The sequence below is a fragment of the Amaranthus tricolor genome, chromosome 3 (assembly GCF_026212465.1).
Source record: "Amaranthus tricolor cultivar Red isolate AtriRed21 chromosome 3, ASM2621246v1, whole genome shotgun sequence".
In the NCBI taxonomy this organism is placed as follows: domain Eukaryota; kingdom Viridiplantae; phylum Streptophyta; class Magnoliopsida; order Caryophyllales; family Amaranthaceae; genus Amaranthus; species Amaranthus tricolor.
This window is the reverse complement of record NC_080049.1, coordinates 33,394,872-33,413,427: the sequence shown is the minus strand read 5'-3', so window position 1 is coordinate 33,413,427 and position 18,556 is coordinate 33,394,872. Positions and strand designations below refer to the sequence as shown.

General features: G+C 32.1%; 3 protein-coding genes across 3 annotated transcripts; all 3 read right to left on the bottom strand.

Annotated features, from left to right (window-relative positions):
• Positions 1-5,110: 5,110 nt before the first annotated feature.
• Positions 5,111-5,777, bottom strand: LOC130809101 (probable calcium-binding protein CML45). Its single transcript, XM_057674733.1, has one exon. The coding sequence runs from the start codon at positions 5,669-5,671 to the stop codon at positions 5,198-5,200; it is 474 nt and encodes a 157-aa protein (XP_057530716.1). The 5' UTR covers positions 5,672-5,777; the 3' UTR covers positions 5,111-5,197.
• Positions 5,778-6,137: 360 nt separating this feature from the next.
• On the bottom strand, positions 6,138-9,695 carry LOC130809100 (cyclic dof factor 3-like). Its single transcript, XM_057674732.1, has 2 exons — positions 9,204-9,695; positions 6,138-7,851 (listed from the first exon to the last, which is right to left on the bottom strand). Exons 1-2 carry the CDS (start codon positions 9,411-9,413, stop codon positions 7,468-7,470), a joined length of 594 nt encoding a protein of 197 aa, XP_057530715.1. The 5' UTR covers positions 9,414-9,695; the 3' UTR covers positions 6,138-7,467.
• A 2,773-nt stretch (positions 9,696-12,468) lies between these two features.
• LOC130808558 (extensin-like) lies at positions 12,469-14,390 on the bottom strand. The gene is made up of 2 exons (XM_057674017.1): positions 14,147-14,390; positions 12,469-12,932 (listed from the first exon to the last, which is right to left on the bottom strand). The coding sequence occupies exons 1-2, from the start codon at positions 14,388-14,390 to the stop codon at positions 12,469-12,471; spliced, it is 708 nt and encodes a 235-aa protein (XP_057530000.1).
• Positions 14,391-18,556: the final 4,166 nt, after the last annotated feature.

Genomic DNA, 18,556 nt, shown 5'->3' with positions numbered 1-18,556 from the left:
ATTATTTTAAAAAAAATTGGAAAAAAAAGTGAATCGCACGCGACTCCTTTTTTTTTCCTTTTTTTAAAAAATAATATACTTAATATTATTATTATTATTATTTTTTATTTATTATTATTATTATTATTATTATTATTATTATTATTTTTTTTTTATTATTATTATTATTATTATTATTATTATTATTATTATTATTATTGTTGTTGTTGTTGTTGATGTTATTATTATTATTGTTTTTAATTTTTTTTAAATATTGATATTATTATTATTATTTTTTTTTAAATTTATTATTGTGATTATTATTATTATTATTATTATTATTATTATTATTATTATTATTATTATTATTATTATTATTATTATTATTAACTTTTTATTTTTCCTTTAAATATTATTTTTATTATTTTTGTTGGTGATGTTGTTGTTATTATTGTTATTGTTAGTAAAATTTTCTTTAATGTTATTTTTAAATATTGTTTTTGTAATTAGTGTTATGATTATTATTATTGTTTTTGTTATTATTGTTATGATTATTATTATTGTTATTTTTATTATTATTGTTATTATTATTATTATTATTGTTATTATTATTATTATTATTATTATTATTATTGTTAATTTAGAAAATTAATTACAATAATAATAATTAATATTTTGTTAAATTATATTAGTTGATAATGATTAGTTAAATATTGTTGTTAAATTATATTTGTTGATAATGAGTAGTTTAATATGTTAATTAATTATTGTCTTTTGTTCATGTGGTTAATTTAATGTAACGTTTGATTATTTTTATTTATTATTAATAGTTAATTTAATTATCAAAATTGTAGTAAAAGGTTGGTAGTCTAGGGAAAGGAAAGGATTTTTAGACACTTGTTAAGGGGGAATAGTTCTAGGCCTACCCTACTCAGAGGGGACCCTCATGAAAGAGGGGTAACAGGTTCTGCTAGGAGGGCTAGGCAGGAAAAGGCTGCCAGACACAGTGAGGCCCAACGGTCGAGTACGCTGCACCATGTGCGCACTCGGTTTGATGAGCAGGCTAGCGTCCAGAGTGGTTGGGGGGTTTCTAGTGATGATGATGATGATGTTGAGTATCAAGGCGCTGTTGGTCGCCCAATGGATTGGACTGTTGTCCGCGGGGTCGACGGTAAACTCACACGTGCCGCCCGTAGTTCTGCAGGCGCATCTGAGCATGCCGGACGTAGTCACGTTGATGATGAGCCGCCACGGGGGAGCAGGCGCTCACAGTTCGCTGGAATGGACTGGTTGGTCACATCACCCCAGCCCGGGGGCCCACAGATACGCGCCTGATACCCAGCTATGCGGGCACATAGCTAAAGTTATTTTTTACGGCTCTGAGCGTACGCCTCCGGTTCTGGAGTGCTGTAGTAGAAAGAAGCCGTTAGAGGCGATCATCGGACTGCGAGATATGTCTGATGCGCTTTATGATGTTCCACCTGACACTCCCCTCGGCCGGCTACCCTACATTATGCATCAGCACATTGACTGTGCTTTGATATCGGCCTTCGTGGAGAGGTGGCAGCCGGATACGAACACCTTCCACATGCCATGGGGGGAGATGACGATTATGTTGCACGATGTGCAACGCATATTGGGCATAGGTATTGAAGGTTCACTACCGGCTGAACCTACTGAGGGAGTGGAAGGGTGCTATTGCTGGTCTGTTTGGGGAGCCCATGTCCGAGCTATGACGAAAAGGGATATTCATCAACGGTGGCATCAATGTTGCTGAGGTTATGAAGTTGTGCCATCGATCCCAGGCTATGGAGACCCAGTCGACTGCCTATTACATGGCTATTGTCGGCTCTACGTTGCTGGCGGATAAGACCAAAACCGACATGCGACCTCACCTGATATTAACCGTCAACATCGATCAGGATGAGAACGCCTTGGATGCGGTGACGCTAGCCTACATGTATCAGCAACTGGGAATGGCGTCTAGGGTTGATTGCAAGACCATTGCTGGTTGCCTGACATTGCTTCAGACATGGATTTACTAGTACTTTCCGTCCTTCTGCCCTTATCCTTGTCAAGTAGATGTGCCTAATAAGATTAGGGCGGAGATGTGGTCTACGCTCAAGCCAAGTCGTGAGATCAATAGGCTGAGGGACCGCAGGAGTATATTGGACTCCATGGCGGAAACTCGGGTATTGTACATCACATCACACTTTGTTATTCATGTTATTTTAATTTGTAGATTATTTGTATATGTTAATTTTGCTTGTATGCAGGTGGAATGGACTCCGTACATGACTTCTCCAAGGGCATTGCTAAATGAGCACCCACGCACCACCTACATCGGGGGTATCACTTGCTTTGATATCGTCGAGGTGTATTTGTCGGAGAGGACAGTGCGATAGGTCAGCTTTGTGCAAGCTATTCCCCCCCTCCTGTCAGACCAACCCAGGCTATACGACCGGCACACGGTACCTATTATGTGACCTTTGCTTCTCCGCCTATTTACACGGAGGCATGGAGTAGGTTCCCCTATTGTGGCCGCCTTGGTGATCAGGCACTTTGTCGGGCATCTATTCCATCAGAGGCTGATCATAGTTACGTTGACTGGTTCAGAGTGTCCTCCCACCCATACCTTCTCCCTGGCGAAGGACTGAGTGCCGGTTTTGGTCCAGCTGAAAGCAGAGTGGAATACGTTAGTTTTTTAATTTATTTGTTTTCTATTATGTGTTTGTGTTATTTAAATACTGTTTAATATCTTATTCACACCCTTTTTCTTTTTTTTTTTACAGTTTCTAAATGAATGGCCGAGTCGAGTCGCTCTATTGGTGAGACTGCCTCCTGTTGCGGAAATGACCCCCCGGGAAACACATGCTTTAGATGTATACGTTTCTGATATTAGAGATTTATTTGCCGAATGACAAGCTTTTAAGGGGCATAGCCCTTCATAGACTGTTGTTTTTTGTAATTGAAAACTAATGCTTTTTACATTATAGTTAAATTAATTTACATCAACGCTTTTATTAATTTACATCAATTCTATACATATTAAATTCCATTCACGTATTGAATCTCATCTACATGTGTAGTTAAACTAAATAATGATGTACACAATAGTATTACTATGGACTATCTACAAATTGCATCACATATACATGTGTAGTTAAACTAAATAATGATGTACACAATGTCTTACACTATGGACTATCTAAATTTAAAACATCAGGTTACCCAAGTTAAACTAATAATTTGCTCAAATCCCCTTTACTATCCAAGTCTGTCCAAACCACGTAATTATGCTTTGTGGCCATATAAAGACAGTGTTGAAGGGGAGTCCTACCCTCCATCTCTTCTCTTCTAGTTGACCGTCTAACATTGTATATTTGATTAATACTAGTAAAAAACCAGGAAAAATTTTCTCTAATTGAAGTCATGATAAAGGCAAGTTGCATGCCGGTTGCACTAAGCTGTCGTATGTGCTGCCGAATATCTACATTCAACCTATTTGCCCTTACATGACCATCTCTATACACTAAAAATCGGTGGTTATGTCTAACTTTTTCCCCAGGACACACCCTCACCGTCCAAGGTCTTTCTCCTGGTTTACGACTACTTGCTACAATCATAAATTTACACCGACATGTTCTACTTTTAGAACCAGGTCGGACAGCATTATCAAGGTTATGCAAATCACCCCTAATATTACCATAGCGGTGACATCTTAAATACAAACTAACTCTAGAATGTTCTTCTTTTTGTTTATATGAAGCACGTGTAAATTGAAAACTAATTGTTATTGCTATCTCATTGGCCCAACTAGGGATGGTCATGGGGCGAGTCTGGCCAGAACCGGACCCGGACCCTTTTATTTTTTATGGATCCAGACCCGGATCCGGATCCGGACCCTTAGGGTCCAAAATTTTCAGACCCAGACCCAGACCCTACGGATCTGACGGGTCTAGGTTCCTTAATGGGTCTTATACAAAGCCTCTTTAATTTGTCAAAATTGTACCTTTTGCGAGTCTTTTTGTATTTTTGTGAGCAACTTATTATCGTATTGCAAACACTTGTTCGAGTCCATAAAATTCAAATACAAAATAATTACTAAAACGTAAAAACACTTGTCTAAATACATAATAAAAAATTAAATATAAAAGACTAAATGAGAAACATAGTGAATCAAGTGAATGAGAAAAAAATTAGGGACTTAAGATTACTGGATTGAGAATGAAAACTTGGGAAGACAATCAAGTGAATCAAGTAATCAACTGATCAAGGGCCCAAGGCATTATATTATTATATATTAATAATAAAAAAATTTAATATTAGAATTTAAAAATCAGAAATTCATAATATAAAATTTAAAAGTTTAGGGTCCGGGTCTTCACCTTAGGACCCGGACCCGGACCCGTCAAAAATTTTTTGGATCCAGATCCGACCCGGATCCGATGGGTCTCAAAAATTTAGACCCAGACCCTTAAAAAAGGGGCGGGTCCGGAGCGGGTCCAACAGGGTCCTGGACCCATGACCATCCCTAGGCCCAACTATGTAATTCATCTACGGAATCAAATTTCCTATCCGTAACAAATCTACCAGAGTAATCTACATTGTCTCCTAAGTTTTAAAAGTCCTGCAAATTTAAAATATGAAATAAACCATACATTAGGTTATTAAAAAATTATACATACAAACATTAATAATAAAAATATTCAATAATAAATAAAAATTATAATTTACTTTAATAATTATTATTAAAATAATAATAATAAAAGTTAATATTAAATAAAAAATATAATTTACTTTAATAATTAATATTAAAATAATAACAATACAAAATATAAAATACAATAATTGTAATAATAATAAAACAAATTAATATTAAATAATAAGAAAATAATAATAATAATATATAATTATAAATTATTTAAATTAATAATAATAATAATAATAATAATAATAACAATACTAATAATAATAATTATAATAATAATAATAATAATAATAATAATAATAATAATAATAATAACAACAATAAAAAAAATAACAATAATAACAATAATAATAATAATAATAATAATAATAATAATAATATTCGGGATTGTTAAGTGAGATTTACATTTGTTAAATAAATTTTAAGTCTAGGGGCAAAATCATAATTTCATTAGGAGGTGGTGATAAAATGAAAAAGATGACGATGAATAATAATAGCGAGTTGTTTTCACAAACAAGTGTGCATAATCTTAAGGAAGTCATTAAAATCAAGTAAGCCATCATTATCTCTATCAAAACCACTAATCATCTTCTTACACTTTTCTATATCCAATCCTTCCTTTAAGAATCCCAAACAACAAAGTACCCTTCCCAATTCCTTTGCATCAATAAACCCATCATTATTCACGTCAAATATCTTATAAGCTTCCCAAATTTCCTCCAAATTAGGCTCTTCCTCACCAAACATTCCCTTAAAAACCTCCTTGTCTTCATCATCAAAACCCTCGGACACTATTCCTAATTCTTTCATGACCATATTGATCTCACTTGGACTTATATCGAATTTCATTTCATTCTGGTGAATTATCGGTCTGATATGTTTAGTTTCAACTCTACTCGTAAAATTAAGTGGCTTAATGAAAAAGGAAAATACCAAATTATAAAGAAAGTTAAGGGTCTTGAAGCAGGTGGATAAAAACATGTTTGATGCTTTTTTAAGGTTGAAAATAAAGAAATTTCCACCATTTGAAGATGACTACTATTGCTCTCTAATATTTTTTGATTGGATCATAGATTTGTGTAGTGAATCTAATTATATATATAGGGATTAAGCTTCACCAATGTTACCACATGGAAACTTAACTATTGTTGTTATCACATGGAAACTTACCACCAATTGAACCATTATTTAGGAAACTATCCAACACTTTCCCAAAAGTTGGAATGTGGCGATTCTACTCACGATTCACGAAGTAAATTAAACACAATTACAATGAAAATTCTTGAGTTGTGCCTCACTTATCCTTTTCTTTATATAATATTATATTTTTTTGGATAAATTAAATACACGCATTTTTCCTGATTCTTTGCTTAAATGGGCATGGATATGATCTAAATCGAAAAACGCATTTCTCCCTAAATCCTATTTTGTGTGGGATACTTGATTGTTGAATCTGACATCGAAAACACGTGTCATCTAAAGTCAATTATTATTTCCATTATGTCCCTTAAAGCCATGAACTTAGTAGTTAAATTTATTTTTTGTTCCTCTTCTGCTCCCTAAAAAGAACTTGACTAAATTGAAGTCGTGGTAAAATTAGTTCATACATCTTTTTGGGAATGATATTATACAGTTTTTTGGGTGTAAATAACTATTGAATTTATTTTATAAAATTTAATTATCTTTTAATTTTAATGCAAATTATGTAGATAGAGATATAATTACTATTTTCTATGTTACTAAAATATTCCTATTTGTCATTTTAGATAATTTCATATGGTGTTCCCACAAGAAATCTTTTTATTTGCTTCCCTTACTGTCATATTTAATCCATATTTTTACATTTTTAGCTACATAAAAAAATCACAAAAACTCGTATTAGTTAACAACAAATATAAATTATATCTAAATTTAATTTAAGATAATATCAACCTTGTACATGAAAAAAAAATTGTTGGACCCTAAAAAATTTAGAATCTTGTACGATAATTCGATTTATCATTACTAATCGACGACCATAGCATTTAGCAAGAATAAGAAGTATCTACTAGATACTAATAGGTCAAGCGATATGTAATATATACTCCTTTTAACTTTTTTTTATGTTGACTTCTAATTTCATGTAAAATACCAAGACAATTAAAATATAAAACTAAAAAAAACTTTTACAATAGTTTCAATTTTTTTGTAACTAATGCACCTTTCAATCTTCTATACAAATGACCAAACAAACCTAAATAATTCTCTCTCATTTTTTCTTTGAATTTTCCACTTCAAGACCTATGGCTATGCAAATAATAAAATTTCTTGAAAAGATATATAGATAAATCATATATATATAAACCTTGGTGTGCAAAGGGAACATGAGGAGTGGGGATATAATGAAGGGAAATGGATCCTCTTAGCTTATTTGTGCTGCTTTCTCTGGCAACCTATATACATGTAACCAGGGCCGTCCTATAAAGGGCAAGAGGGACTTACGCCCAAAATCCATCCAAAAATTTAAAAAACGACGCTTTAATATTTAATAATTAGGAGCATATATATATATATATATATATATATATATATATATATATATATATATATATATATATATATTTGCAACAAGAAACTCATAATTAATATTTCGTTCAGGACCTCTCAAATCTCAAGACGGACCACCCGTATTCACAAACTCCCTAAAATCTTCAAATCACAAGTTACAAATCATGTTCATTACATTCCTCTCCTTTACTTCTAATCACTTGTAATTTGAAACTTTTCTCTCCATCTTCTCACCATGTGATTTCGTGCAACGCCAAGGACCTTAAGAATGCAGCAGGATTAGCTTGCAAAACCATTGATGATCCTTGTCCTTCAAAACTTTGATAAAGATTTCTACTCTCATAGTTAACACCTTTAGCTTGTTGTAACCCTCCAAAAAATGCTAATCTCCCATTAGATGAACCAACATGATTGTTCTTGGTGTCGGGATTAGTCCATATCGAGCTTTTGGATGATTCGAATGGATCATCGAACCTCAATGTTTTTGGAATTACAACTCTTGAATTCTCTGATTCATTCTGTTTTAAAGCTCCTTTCTTTAGATCCTCCCTATAATGTTTGCCTAGGGAAGTAGAATTTGGAATACAATTTGTTGAAGATTGCCGACATTTGCTCTGAAGAGTTCAACGGAAATACTAAACAATAATTACAATTGTGAATTAAATTATGTAGTGTTTAGGAACAAGTATTTCATTTTAAATTATGAATTTTAATTATGAAATTATAAATGAAGAATTTGATAATGACAAGGTTTGGGTAGTCATTTTCAAACACTCAACTTTAACTATTTTAAAAATAATGGTGAAATTTAATTCAAATTTAAATTTAAAAATTTTTGATTTGTCAAATAATAAATTTAAGCCAATTCCAAATTTCTAAATGAAATCATGGTTCCCAAATTTTCATCAAAGAAGGGCTAAACTAACTGATGATGAAAGTTCCAAATTTTAGACTATACTAAATGCATTAGCTTCAAATATAAATGTCACTCACATTAATTTTTTACTCCTAAAATACTATGGGTTGTGTTTGAAAATAAGTAATTTATTTCAAATTATGAATTTCAATTATGAAATCATAAATAAAGAATTTGAGAATGACAAAATTTAGAAATCTATTCTCAAATTCTCAACTTTAAGTAAATAATTCATCTAAATCCTAAATTGAAAATTTATAATTTGCCAAACAATAAATTTAGCCAATTCTAAATTTTAAAATGAAATTATCGTTTTCAAATATGACATTACAATATTTGCTTTGAAGAATTAAAACGGAAATACTAAAAGATAAAATTGTATATCCTACCCATAGAGCCATTTAATAATATCAGGATACCCATAAAGTAGAAACACAAAGTTACAAGATTATCAATTAGTTGAATTGAAGAAACAAAAATGAAAACAAATGCTTTTATGGGTTCGATACTCACAGTCTACAAAAAGAATCAATTTCCTTCAGACTCTTTAGCCTTAACCCCAATATAAATAAAAACTGGTAACTGGAGGATCAAGTTTTTTTTTATTTTTTATTTTTTATTTTTGTTATTTATTAAAATATAGTTTATATTTTATATATGTTTTTTTGTGACTATACACTATCATATTTTTTTGTCTCCCAAAACCCAAAACGCAGATGATGGGTCATCGGTGTACAACAAATTTTATATTTTCGACAAAACTCAATGTAATTATTAATTAAACTAATTAAAATATGTAAATTTTACAAATTTTTTATATAGTTATAAGAAAACTAAATCTAAGAAAAGGAATTTCAAAAAATCTTGAGGGTATATAGAAATTAGAATTGCAAGGAAATTCTTAATCCAATCCTCTGTTTTCAACTAAATCCTTAAACTTACACACCCAATCAACAACAAAATTAATCAAATTAAAAACGACCCATTTAAAATTCATGAACTTTACAACCAGAAAATGAATGAAATTACACAAAAAAATGAAAAAATTACCTTAATTCCCCTGTTTTTCTCATGTTTTGAACAGAGAATGTTCTGATGAGAACTAACTCTTTCAGAATCATCAAAATCATCATTTGTAGAAGCAGAAACATCAGTAAATGGTTGAATTCTTGAAGCAATTACTAAATCTTCATCTTTAGTAAAACCCAATTGAATCATCTTCCCAAAAAGCTTTATTGAAGGATCAAATCTTTCTGACATTTTTAGAAAAAAAAAAAGTTCTTTTTGAGCTTTTTTCTTTCACAGAAATACAGAGGATGGTAAGTAGCTGTAAGGTGGGACTAAAGAATATTAAGAATTGGGAATTGTGGGTGGATTTGAAGGGAAATGCCAAGTCATCAAAGAAGAAGGAGAAGTTTGAGCCACATATTAAAGTGGGGTCTGGGGGTGTTACAAGAACAATCTTTAAATGTTTTAAGAGTAGAGTTTTCGATTCCACATTTGATAAAGAAAGAAGGAGAAAAGTGTTAACTAGTTTTGCTTTTTGCCCATATCAGCAATTTTTCATCCTTTCAAAATCTTAGGGAGTTTAGCATTTCTTGTTTGCACTATTTCAAGGACTGGGCCCCTATCCTTCAGACATGCAAGAATAATTCACTTATTTACGACCTCAAACCAAGAAATCCATATACTAAAAGTTTATATTATTAGGCTATTTAATTTAAGTATAAAACATGTCTTACGGTAAGACCGTCTCGTACAAGAATTTGTATTATTCGATCCTCATTGCCTATTGGCCCATCTTCATTAAAATGCACTAATTGTTAAATGTAACTCATCGGATAAACTATCCACAACTAATAGGTATTAGAAGTATTAGAATCCAAATCATCAATAACAAATATATTTTATTTATCTATTAGTAGCGGATAATTTACCTACGGATCAACTAAGTTTTTTCCTTAATTTCACAAGCTTTAGCTATTTTGACCGTAGACCATTTATTTGCATATAAGAAGCTAATATTGTCCAACTTACTATTGTGCCAAACACTTCAATAAGTATTAAAAACTAGTTTACTTATTGAAAGGATAAAATAAAAAATAAAAGTTATGTGAATGATATTGAAATAGAGAAGAAATGCGTGGAGGTGTCAATAAACCAATTCAATTAATAATTTAAGTTGATCGTTGAAACTCAGAGTATATTATATACTTAATACATATTGTTGTATGAGAATGTTTCAAATAGAGATAAGCCTTTTACACATTATGAGAATATGAACTTTTTATTTGAGATTTTTTCACTAAAAGACGGTCTCTACAAATATACTTCTATACTTTATCACATTCCCAATATAAAATGTTGTAATCTTTTGAAAATTTGGCACGGACTAATTAAATGTGTCGTTGGCTAGCATGAAACTCAATAAATGGCCGCAGGCCCCTTCCTATGTTTGATTATACTTGGCTAGCATAGTAGCATGAAACTCTTTACCCATAAACATAATGCATAAAGAAACAAGCACAAAAGTGGAGACATATATGACCCATATAACATGTGAAAGATACAGTTAAATCTATGGGATAAAAAGCAACAAAAAAATATAGAATTTTTACTGTTTTGAGTATTTAACAATATTGGAAAATGATTTTCTTTACTATTCATTTCATGAATTGATGAAGAATTGATGAATATATACAAAAGGTAATTTCTAGTTTTAGGAAACTAAATAACTACAAAATAATTACCAAATCAAAAGATTTACAAAACATACAAGATATTATTCTATTCAAAGATATTATATTCTAATACACCTTGCAGTCGAATCGAGAGGTTTGTGGACATTGAGATTGGACCGAAAATCATCAAAGAGAATCTGAGGAAGACCCTTGGTAAAAATATCGACAATTTGATATCGAGATGAAACATGAATTACACGAACATCCCCACGTTGCACTTTTTCCCGAACAAAATGTATGTCCATCTCAATATATCTAGTGCGTTGGTGGTGAACTGGGTTGCCCGACAAATAAACAACACTAATATTATCACAATAAACAAGAGTGACCATAGAAATGGGAAAATGAAGCTCAAGAAGTAAGTTAGGATACCAGCAAGTCCCAGAAACAACATTAGCCACATCACGATATTCAGCCTCAGCACTGAACTTAGAAACCGTAGGTTGGCGCTTAGTAGACCAAGAGATCAAATTATCACCGAGAAAAACACAGTAGCCAGAAGTAGAACGACGAGTGTCAGAACAACCGCCCCAATCAGCATCGGTGTATGATAATAGGGAAGAGATGGAGGACTTATATAGCTGCAGTCCATGATCAAGAGTACCCTTGACATATCGAAGAATGCGATGAAGAGCAGTCATATGTTCAATCCGAGGATCATGCATAAAAAGACAAACTTGTTGAACAACATAAGAAATATCCGATCGGGTGAAAGTGAGATACTGCAAAGCTCCAGCCAAGCTACGATACATAGTAGGATCATCATAAGGAGAACCAGCATCAACACAAAGTTTACTAGAAGTAGTAATAGGAGTAGGAGTAGGCTTGCATTGAGACATGTCTGCTTTATCAAGAATCTCAGTAGCATATTTGTGTTGAGAAAGAAATAGACCTGCAAAATTTCAAGAAACAGCGATGCCCAAAAATTAACTGAGAGGACCTAAGTCCTTCATAGCAAACTCAGAACTCAATTTAGCCATAATAGATTGACGAAGTAAATCAGATGAAGCAGTAAGAATAATGCCGTCCACATATAACAAAAGATAGGCAATGTCGGACCCGTGATAATAAATAAAAAGAGAAGAATTAGAAATGTTGTTAACAAAACCAATAGTAGTCACAAAATCAGCAAATCGTTGATACCAAGCTCGAGGAGCCTGCTTAAGACCATAAAGAGACTTTCAAAGAAGACAAACATGATCGGGATGAGTCAGATCACGAAAACCCAAAGACTGATGCATGTAGATAGTTTCAGTCAAATGACCATGAAGAAACACATTTTTAACATCCAATTGATGAATAGACCAAGACTTGGACAAAGCAATACTCAAAACAATGCGAATGGTAGCGGGTTTGACCACTGCGCTAAAAGTCTCATCACACTCAATGCCTTCCCGTTGAGACTTACCATCACCAACTAAACGCGCCTTATAGCGCTCAAAAGAACCATCAGACTTGGTTTTGACCCGAAAAATCCACAAAGAACGAATCACATCAGCATTAGGGGGCCGAGGGACAAGATCCCAAGTATTATTCTCAATCAAAGAATCAAAATCCTCTTTCATGGCTAATTTCTAGTTCGGGTCACGGAGGGCATGTATGGAATTTTTGGGAAGAGAGGAAAAGGAAATGGAAAGGGCTTGAGATGTATATTTTGGATTGGGCTTAAAAATTCCATGCTTACTATGCTTAGCCACGCCGGGAGGGGATGGAAGAGGGGGAGACGATGAAGGTATGGATGGGCTGAAAAGGTGTGGTGTTGCACCGTGTGATGTAGGCCCAATAGGAAGGGGGATAAGGGCTGGCTGGCTGTCAACTGGGCTAAACCCAACATTTTGAGATGAGAAGGAAGGAGTTTGTTGATGGGGGGATGATGTTGGGCCATTAGGGAGGTGAGGCCCAGTAGGAGATGGGATTGGGATACATGATGGGATGTTGCTGCTAGGTTGAGAATGATGGAGAAAGAAATAAGGATTTGGATCATCCAAAAAATCATACTCGTGAGGAGTACGTTTGGAGTCTTGGAAAAAAGGAAAAACTGTTTCATCAAAAATCACATGACGAGAATAAGAATCTTACGAGACACGATATCATAGCACTTGTAACCTCTATGTGATGATAGATAGCCTAAAAAGACACATGGAGAAGATCGAGGTTGGAGTTTGTGAATTTTGGTGGAAGAAATTAAAGGAAAACATAAACACCCAAAAACTCGGAGATGGTCATAAGAAGGAGTTTTGTGATAAAGGAAGTGAGTGGGAGTGAGATGACCAAGTAATTTAGACGAGAGAATATTAAGGAGATAGGTTGCGGTATTTGAGGCGTGGGGCCAAAAGTACGGAGTAAGAGAAGCATGACACAAGGGTACGAATAATATTGTTGATGGAACGAATCTTTCTCTCGGACTTGCCATTTTGAGAAGAAGTTTGAGGACAAGAAAAACGAAGAATAATACCCCAAGAAACAAAAAATTTGTGAAAAAGTTTACTATTATTTACCCCCATGATTACATTGAAAGAATTTGATTTGTAGCTCAAATTGGGTATTAACATAAGTATAAAAATTGGCAAAAATTTCATAAACTTGAGATTTACGAAATAAAGGAAAAGGCCACAAAAAATGAGTATAGTTATTAAGAAAAAGAACATAGTATTTGTATCTAGATGGGCTTGAAATAGGAGAAGTCCATAAATCACTATGTATTATTTCAAAGGGGCGAGAACTGACAGACATAGAAGTACGAAAAGGAAGGCTAACATGTTTTTCTAAAGGACAAGAATGACAAACAAAATTAGGATTTTTATTACATTTGATTAAACGAGAGGAATACAAGGTATCTAAAATAGTTTTGCCCGGGTGCCCCAAACGAGAGTGCCAGGTGCTAGAAGAAGAAGCGGAACAAGTGGATGACGGGGATGAGAAAGAGGTAGCTCGCTTCATGTGTCGAAATGAAAGGATAGAGATCACCAGTGCTATTAGGCCGCATAATTATGGTCCTTGTGTCCAGTTCTTTCACAGAAAATCCAAAAGGATCAAATTCAATAGAGACCATATTATCATTAGCAAATTTTCGAACGAAAATGAGATTTTTTATGAGTTTAGGGGCATGGAGGACATTTTTGAGAGTTAAAGGTTCATTGGGGGAAGGGAGAGAAACATGTCAGTGACCGTGAACCGGAATCATATGACCATTACCTATAATAATTGCATTATTAAAACGATACTTCAAAAAACAATAATTCAAGAGAGTACCTTGAGAATGTGACATATAAGATGTCGCACCGGTATCCATATAATATTGCTTATCCGGAGAAGATAAAGAAAGATTGTGCATGGTGTGATCAATTTCCGTAGGACAATAACCCATAGAAGAACTAGACCCCGTACAAAAATTTTGGGCCGGATGTGGCCATAGAACTCTAGGCGCACCATACGAAGATGAATAAGGCTTTTGTTTAGTCCAATTGTATGTAGAAAATGGACAAGGGGAAGCCATGAAAGAAAGAAAGAAGAAAAAAGGAGTTGGAAGACAAAGGTTGTGAAGAATCAAAAATCTAAGCTACTGATAGCATATTAGAAAATGATTTCCCTTGCCATTCATTTCATGATGATGAATATATATAAAAGGTACTCTCTAATTTAAGAAAACTAAAAACTACAAAATAATTACCAAATTAAAAAATTTACAAAATATACAAGATATTATTTTATTCAAAGATATTCTATTTAATAAACAAAACTTAAGTATAAAATGTGAAATGCACGTATGGCTTTGGAAATAGGTTGTATGAATCTCTTATAAATTCAATAAATAAAGTTCATTAAATACTTGATCAAATATAGGCGAACAAAATTATACAGATTTTGCACCGTATTAGTTGTGGGTATGGTGAGTGGATATGTGTATGAAAAGTCTTATCCGTCATGGGTAATGGGTAAGTGGTGGGTATTAGATCTAGTATACCCCAATACCCCATACCCACCCGCTCAACCTCATAGTCATCTTTCCTTTATCTATAATGTACTAACTTTATATCAATTTTGTATATTGATATAAAAACCATTAAAAAAAATTTATGGCATTAATTTATTTTATTAAATTGCATGGTTCAAACAAGTTAGATGTAAAATTAAATTTGTAAAGATTTATGGAGTATATAATGCGGACTTGAAGTGAACGTAAGGTGAATATATCAATGTTGAATATTCCCTAATAGCCATAGTGAATGAGGATGAGTTTAAACACAAACCCTGATACCCAAGTGTGCAGGTTTGGGTAAGAAAATGTTATCCACACCGTCATGGTTAGTGGGTAGATGGTGGGTATAAAAATTTTAAATGGAAATGTGTATTATGGAGAAGGGCATACCACATTTAGTCACTCGCCTTAGTCGCCTACGTTACCATCCATACTCATGATTATGATTTTATGTTAAAATAAGTGTTTTTAAAATGTAAATAAGTTAAGCCTAATATTAATAATTTTTTAATTTAATATTTTAAATTTTAATTTAATGTAAATTAAAATGTAAATAAGTTAAGCCTAATATTAATAATTTTTAATTTAATATTTTAAATTTTAATTTAAGGTAAAGTATGTGAAAGCACATGAGATCAGAGGAAAAGATGGAAAATGTATTTATTGAGCGTAAATTTTTATATAAGAGGGTTTCATTTTGAATTTTTTTTTATTCAATTTCTAAGAAAATTAAAATTAAGTCAGTCTATATGAAGTCGTCTCACAATAAAACAATCTTAATAAAAAATTTGTCTGCATTATGAGATGTGCCTTGAAGATAAAATGGATTTCGATAAAAATGATTACGGCCGAATGTAGTCCAGTCCACACCCCCAAAACCACCACATTCATGATGCTAAAGTACGCTGCATATCTCTGTAACATGTAATAACCTTAGTACGGTTCATGTAAGTGTAGCTAGAAATGCACACGGTTCGGTTTAGTCTGAAAATTTTTCAGATTGTATTGGACTGTTTAAATTATCATATCGGACTGGATTAAATAGTTCTACAACGATTTGGTCTACGGTTTTTATTTTTATAGTTTTTTCAAATTTATATATGTATTTATACAAATATTTCACACTTATAATCACCAAATATAATAATTTGTAATCAGTTAATTGCATCAACATCATTCAAGTATATATTATTATATATAAATAACTACATTTGAAAATATCTAGGAAGCAACCTATTTTTTTTTTAAAAAATTATGATTTTTGGTTATAGTACGATTTACGGTCTGATCTGGTTTGAAAAATAAAAAACTGGAACCAAATCGTAAACCGTAAATTTTTTTGAAAAAAAATCAGACCTGACCGTTTAGACTGTAGATCAGATCAAATGTAAAAATTATAGTTTGATTCGATTTGATTTGATTTGCAATTTAGACTAAACTTTGTTCGACCCTAACTGTAGCATATGATGGCAACTTCGGTTCACAATCTTGTAAATGAGTACTAATACTATCTTAACATTTGTTATTATAGATTTATAATTATGTAGTAAATTTATATAAGGATATGTGAGACATTCTCCAAGAATAGTTCAATTAGCCAACAAATGATGTAACGATGTCATGTTAATGGTTTATAATTAATTAATATTTGTTTTTCATACTCCATAAATCCAAATATTAATTACAATTTATACAAGTGTTGAAAATAACGTGTTAATATTTGGTACACGAAGATGTTATAACATGATGAATGTTATGTCATGATCCTTCTACTTTTATGTTGTATGAATTTACCTTTTTTAATATTTATTAATTTCCTCTTATATTATTAGCAATGAACTTATATGTTGAACTTACTTCTTCCGAAAGCTCTTAAAAGTTGTATAGAAAAGGTCCTCATAAGCGGTGGCACAACATGGAAGGGACGAGAGGGGCTAACCCCCTGATTTTTTCTCCGATCATAAATATGTGTAGTACATCATTAAATACGTTAAAATATAGGTGAATTACGTGGTAAAATTAACATTTTTATAACTAATTTAGATGTCACAAGTTTAATCATTGCTCCTCTTATTTACCCAATTTGAATATCCAAAATCTAAACTTATGTTTTTCTTAACTTTTGACCTAAATTTTACCACTACTTATATAAAGTTATTGGGACAGACTAAATTGAAAATAATGCAAATTAGATGGGACAAATAATTTCTCTGTAAATCAAAGACTTTAATATTGTGGATTTGTGGTAATCAAGTCAAAGATATTCTAAAGAAAAATTTCACGTGCTAACCATGGGTTTTTGATTATTCCACATGGTAGATAAACATTTTTTAAAATCCGAATAATGACATTGAGCTTTCAACTTTTACATGCGATAAACAAAATGTTAAGTTCTTTGTTAAATTAAGTACTGATTTTGAATATATTTTTGAAAAAAATGTCTTATAAGTGTGATTGTGAAGTTTATTTTATGAAAAATAGTCATTATAGTGCATAATAATAATGTAGATTTAACAAAAACTTTAACTTTTTTCAGTCACATATAAAAGTTAAACACTTAGGATCACCTGATAGATAAAAAATTTATCTACGAAATTAAGTCAAATATTCAGAATCACCGCATTAAATTTGTTATTCTAAATCATTTAGAATAGCTCGACTTAGTTTTGGGCTTTTCATCTGAACCCAAGGTATTGGCCCAACCTTGTAAATTTGTTTGGCAATTGGCAGTTAAATTTCATATATTTCTCAAGGAAAACGAAAACCAAAATTCTCCCGCTATTCCCCTTTTCAACAGTTCATCAAATGATCAATTGCAGAGACAACTGAGTTTCTTGTTCTCAATTACTGCTATAATGTCTACTATTGCGTACTCTTAAGGTAATTTCGTTTATAAATTCTTTATTTTATTCAATTAGCCTTTATATTTTGGTTATTAGCGTTAAAATTCAAGGGATTTCCAATTTCTGCAATCTGAGTTTTTACCGAAATGAACTATAATTTCTTGGTTCTGAGTTAAATTAGTTAATCTGGAGTAATTCAAGGGTTAATTAGCATTGAATTATGGAAAATTTTCTTTCACCTTATGCACCTGAAAAATTTTGCTGATCAATCCCCATTTTGGATATGACTAGGGCCCATTTGGTTCTCTTGTCCATATTAGATAGTGAGATTGATGATAAAAAGAGTATAATTTCAATCATTTCATTTACCGAATTCATTCTATTGCATTGGAAATTTGAGAAAAACTTCGTAATTTGTATAATCAAAATTTTATACCATTTGAAATTTTCCTTGGCATCCAGTTGATGTTATAGATATTTTGATATAGGTTAGCTATGTATTAAACAAGAACCAAACTATAAATATACGTTTGTATTTTGAAGTTTCAAATTCAATAAATAGGGCTGATTAGTTTCTATTGTGATGGAATTGTTTTGTGATTTTTTTGTGGTTTGAAACAAGGAAAATTAAGAAAAATATGTTGATTGAACAACTTAAAAATGGCTGAACCAAAGGTTTAATTTCGATACAGAATTCACCACGAAATTAAAGCTATGGGCTCCTAAGAATACATTCGATCTTTAGCCAAAAGAATGAAAAGCAAAGGAACTTCAACTTACTTTCAACTACTCCAAGTTAAAATTAAATTGCAAAGAAAGAACAAGAAATGCTCAAAGGTT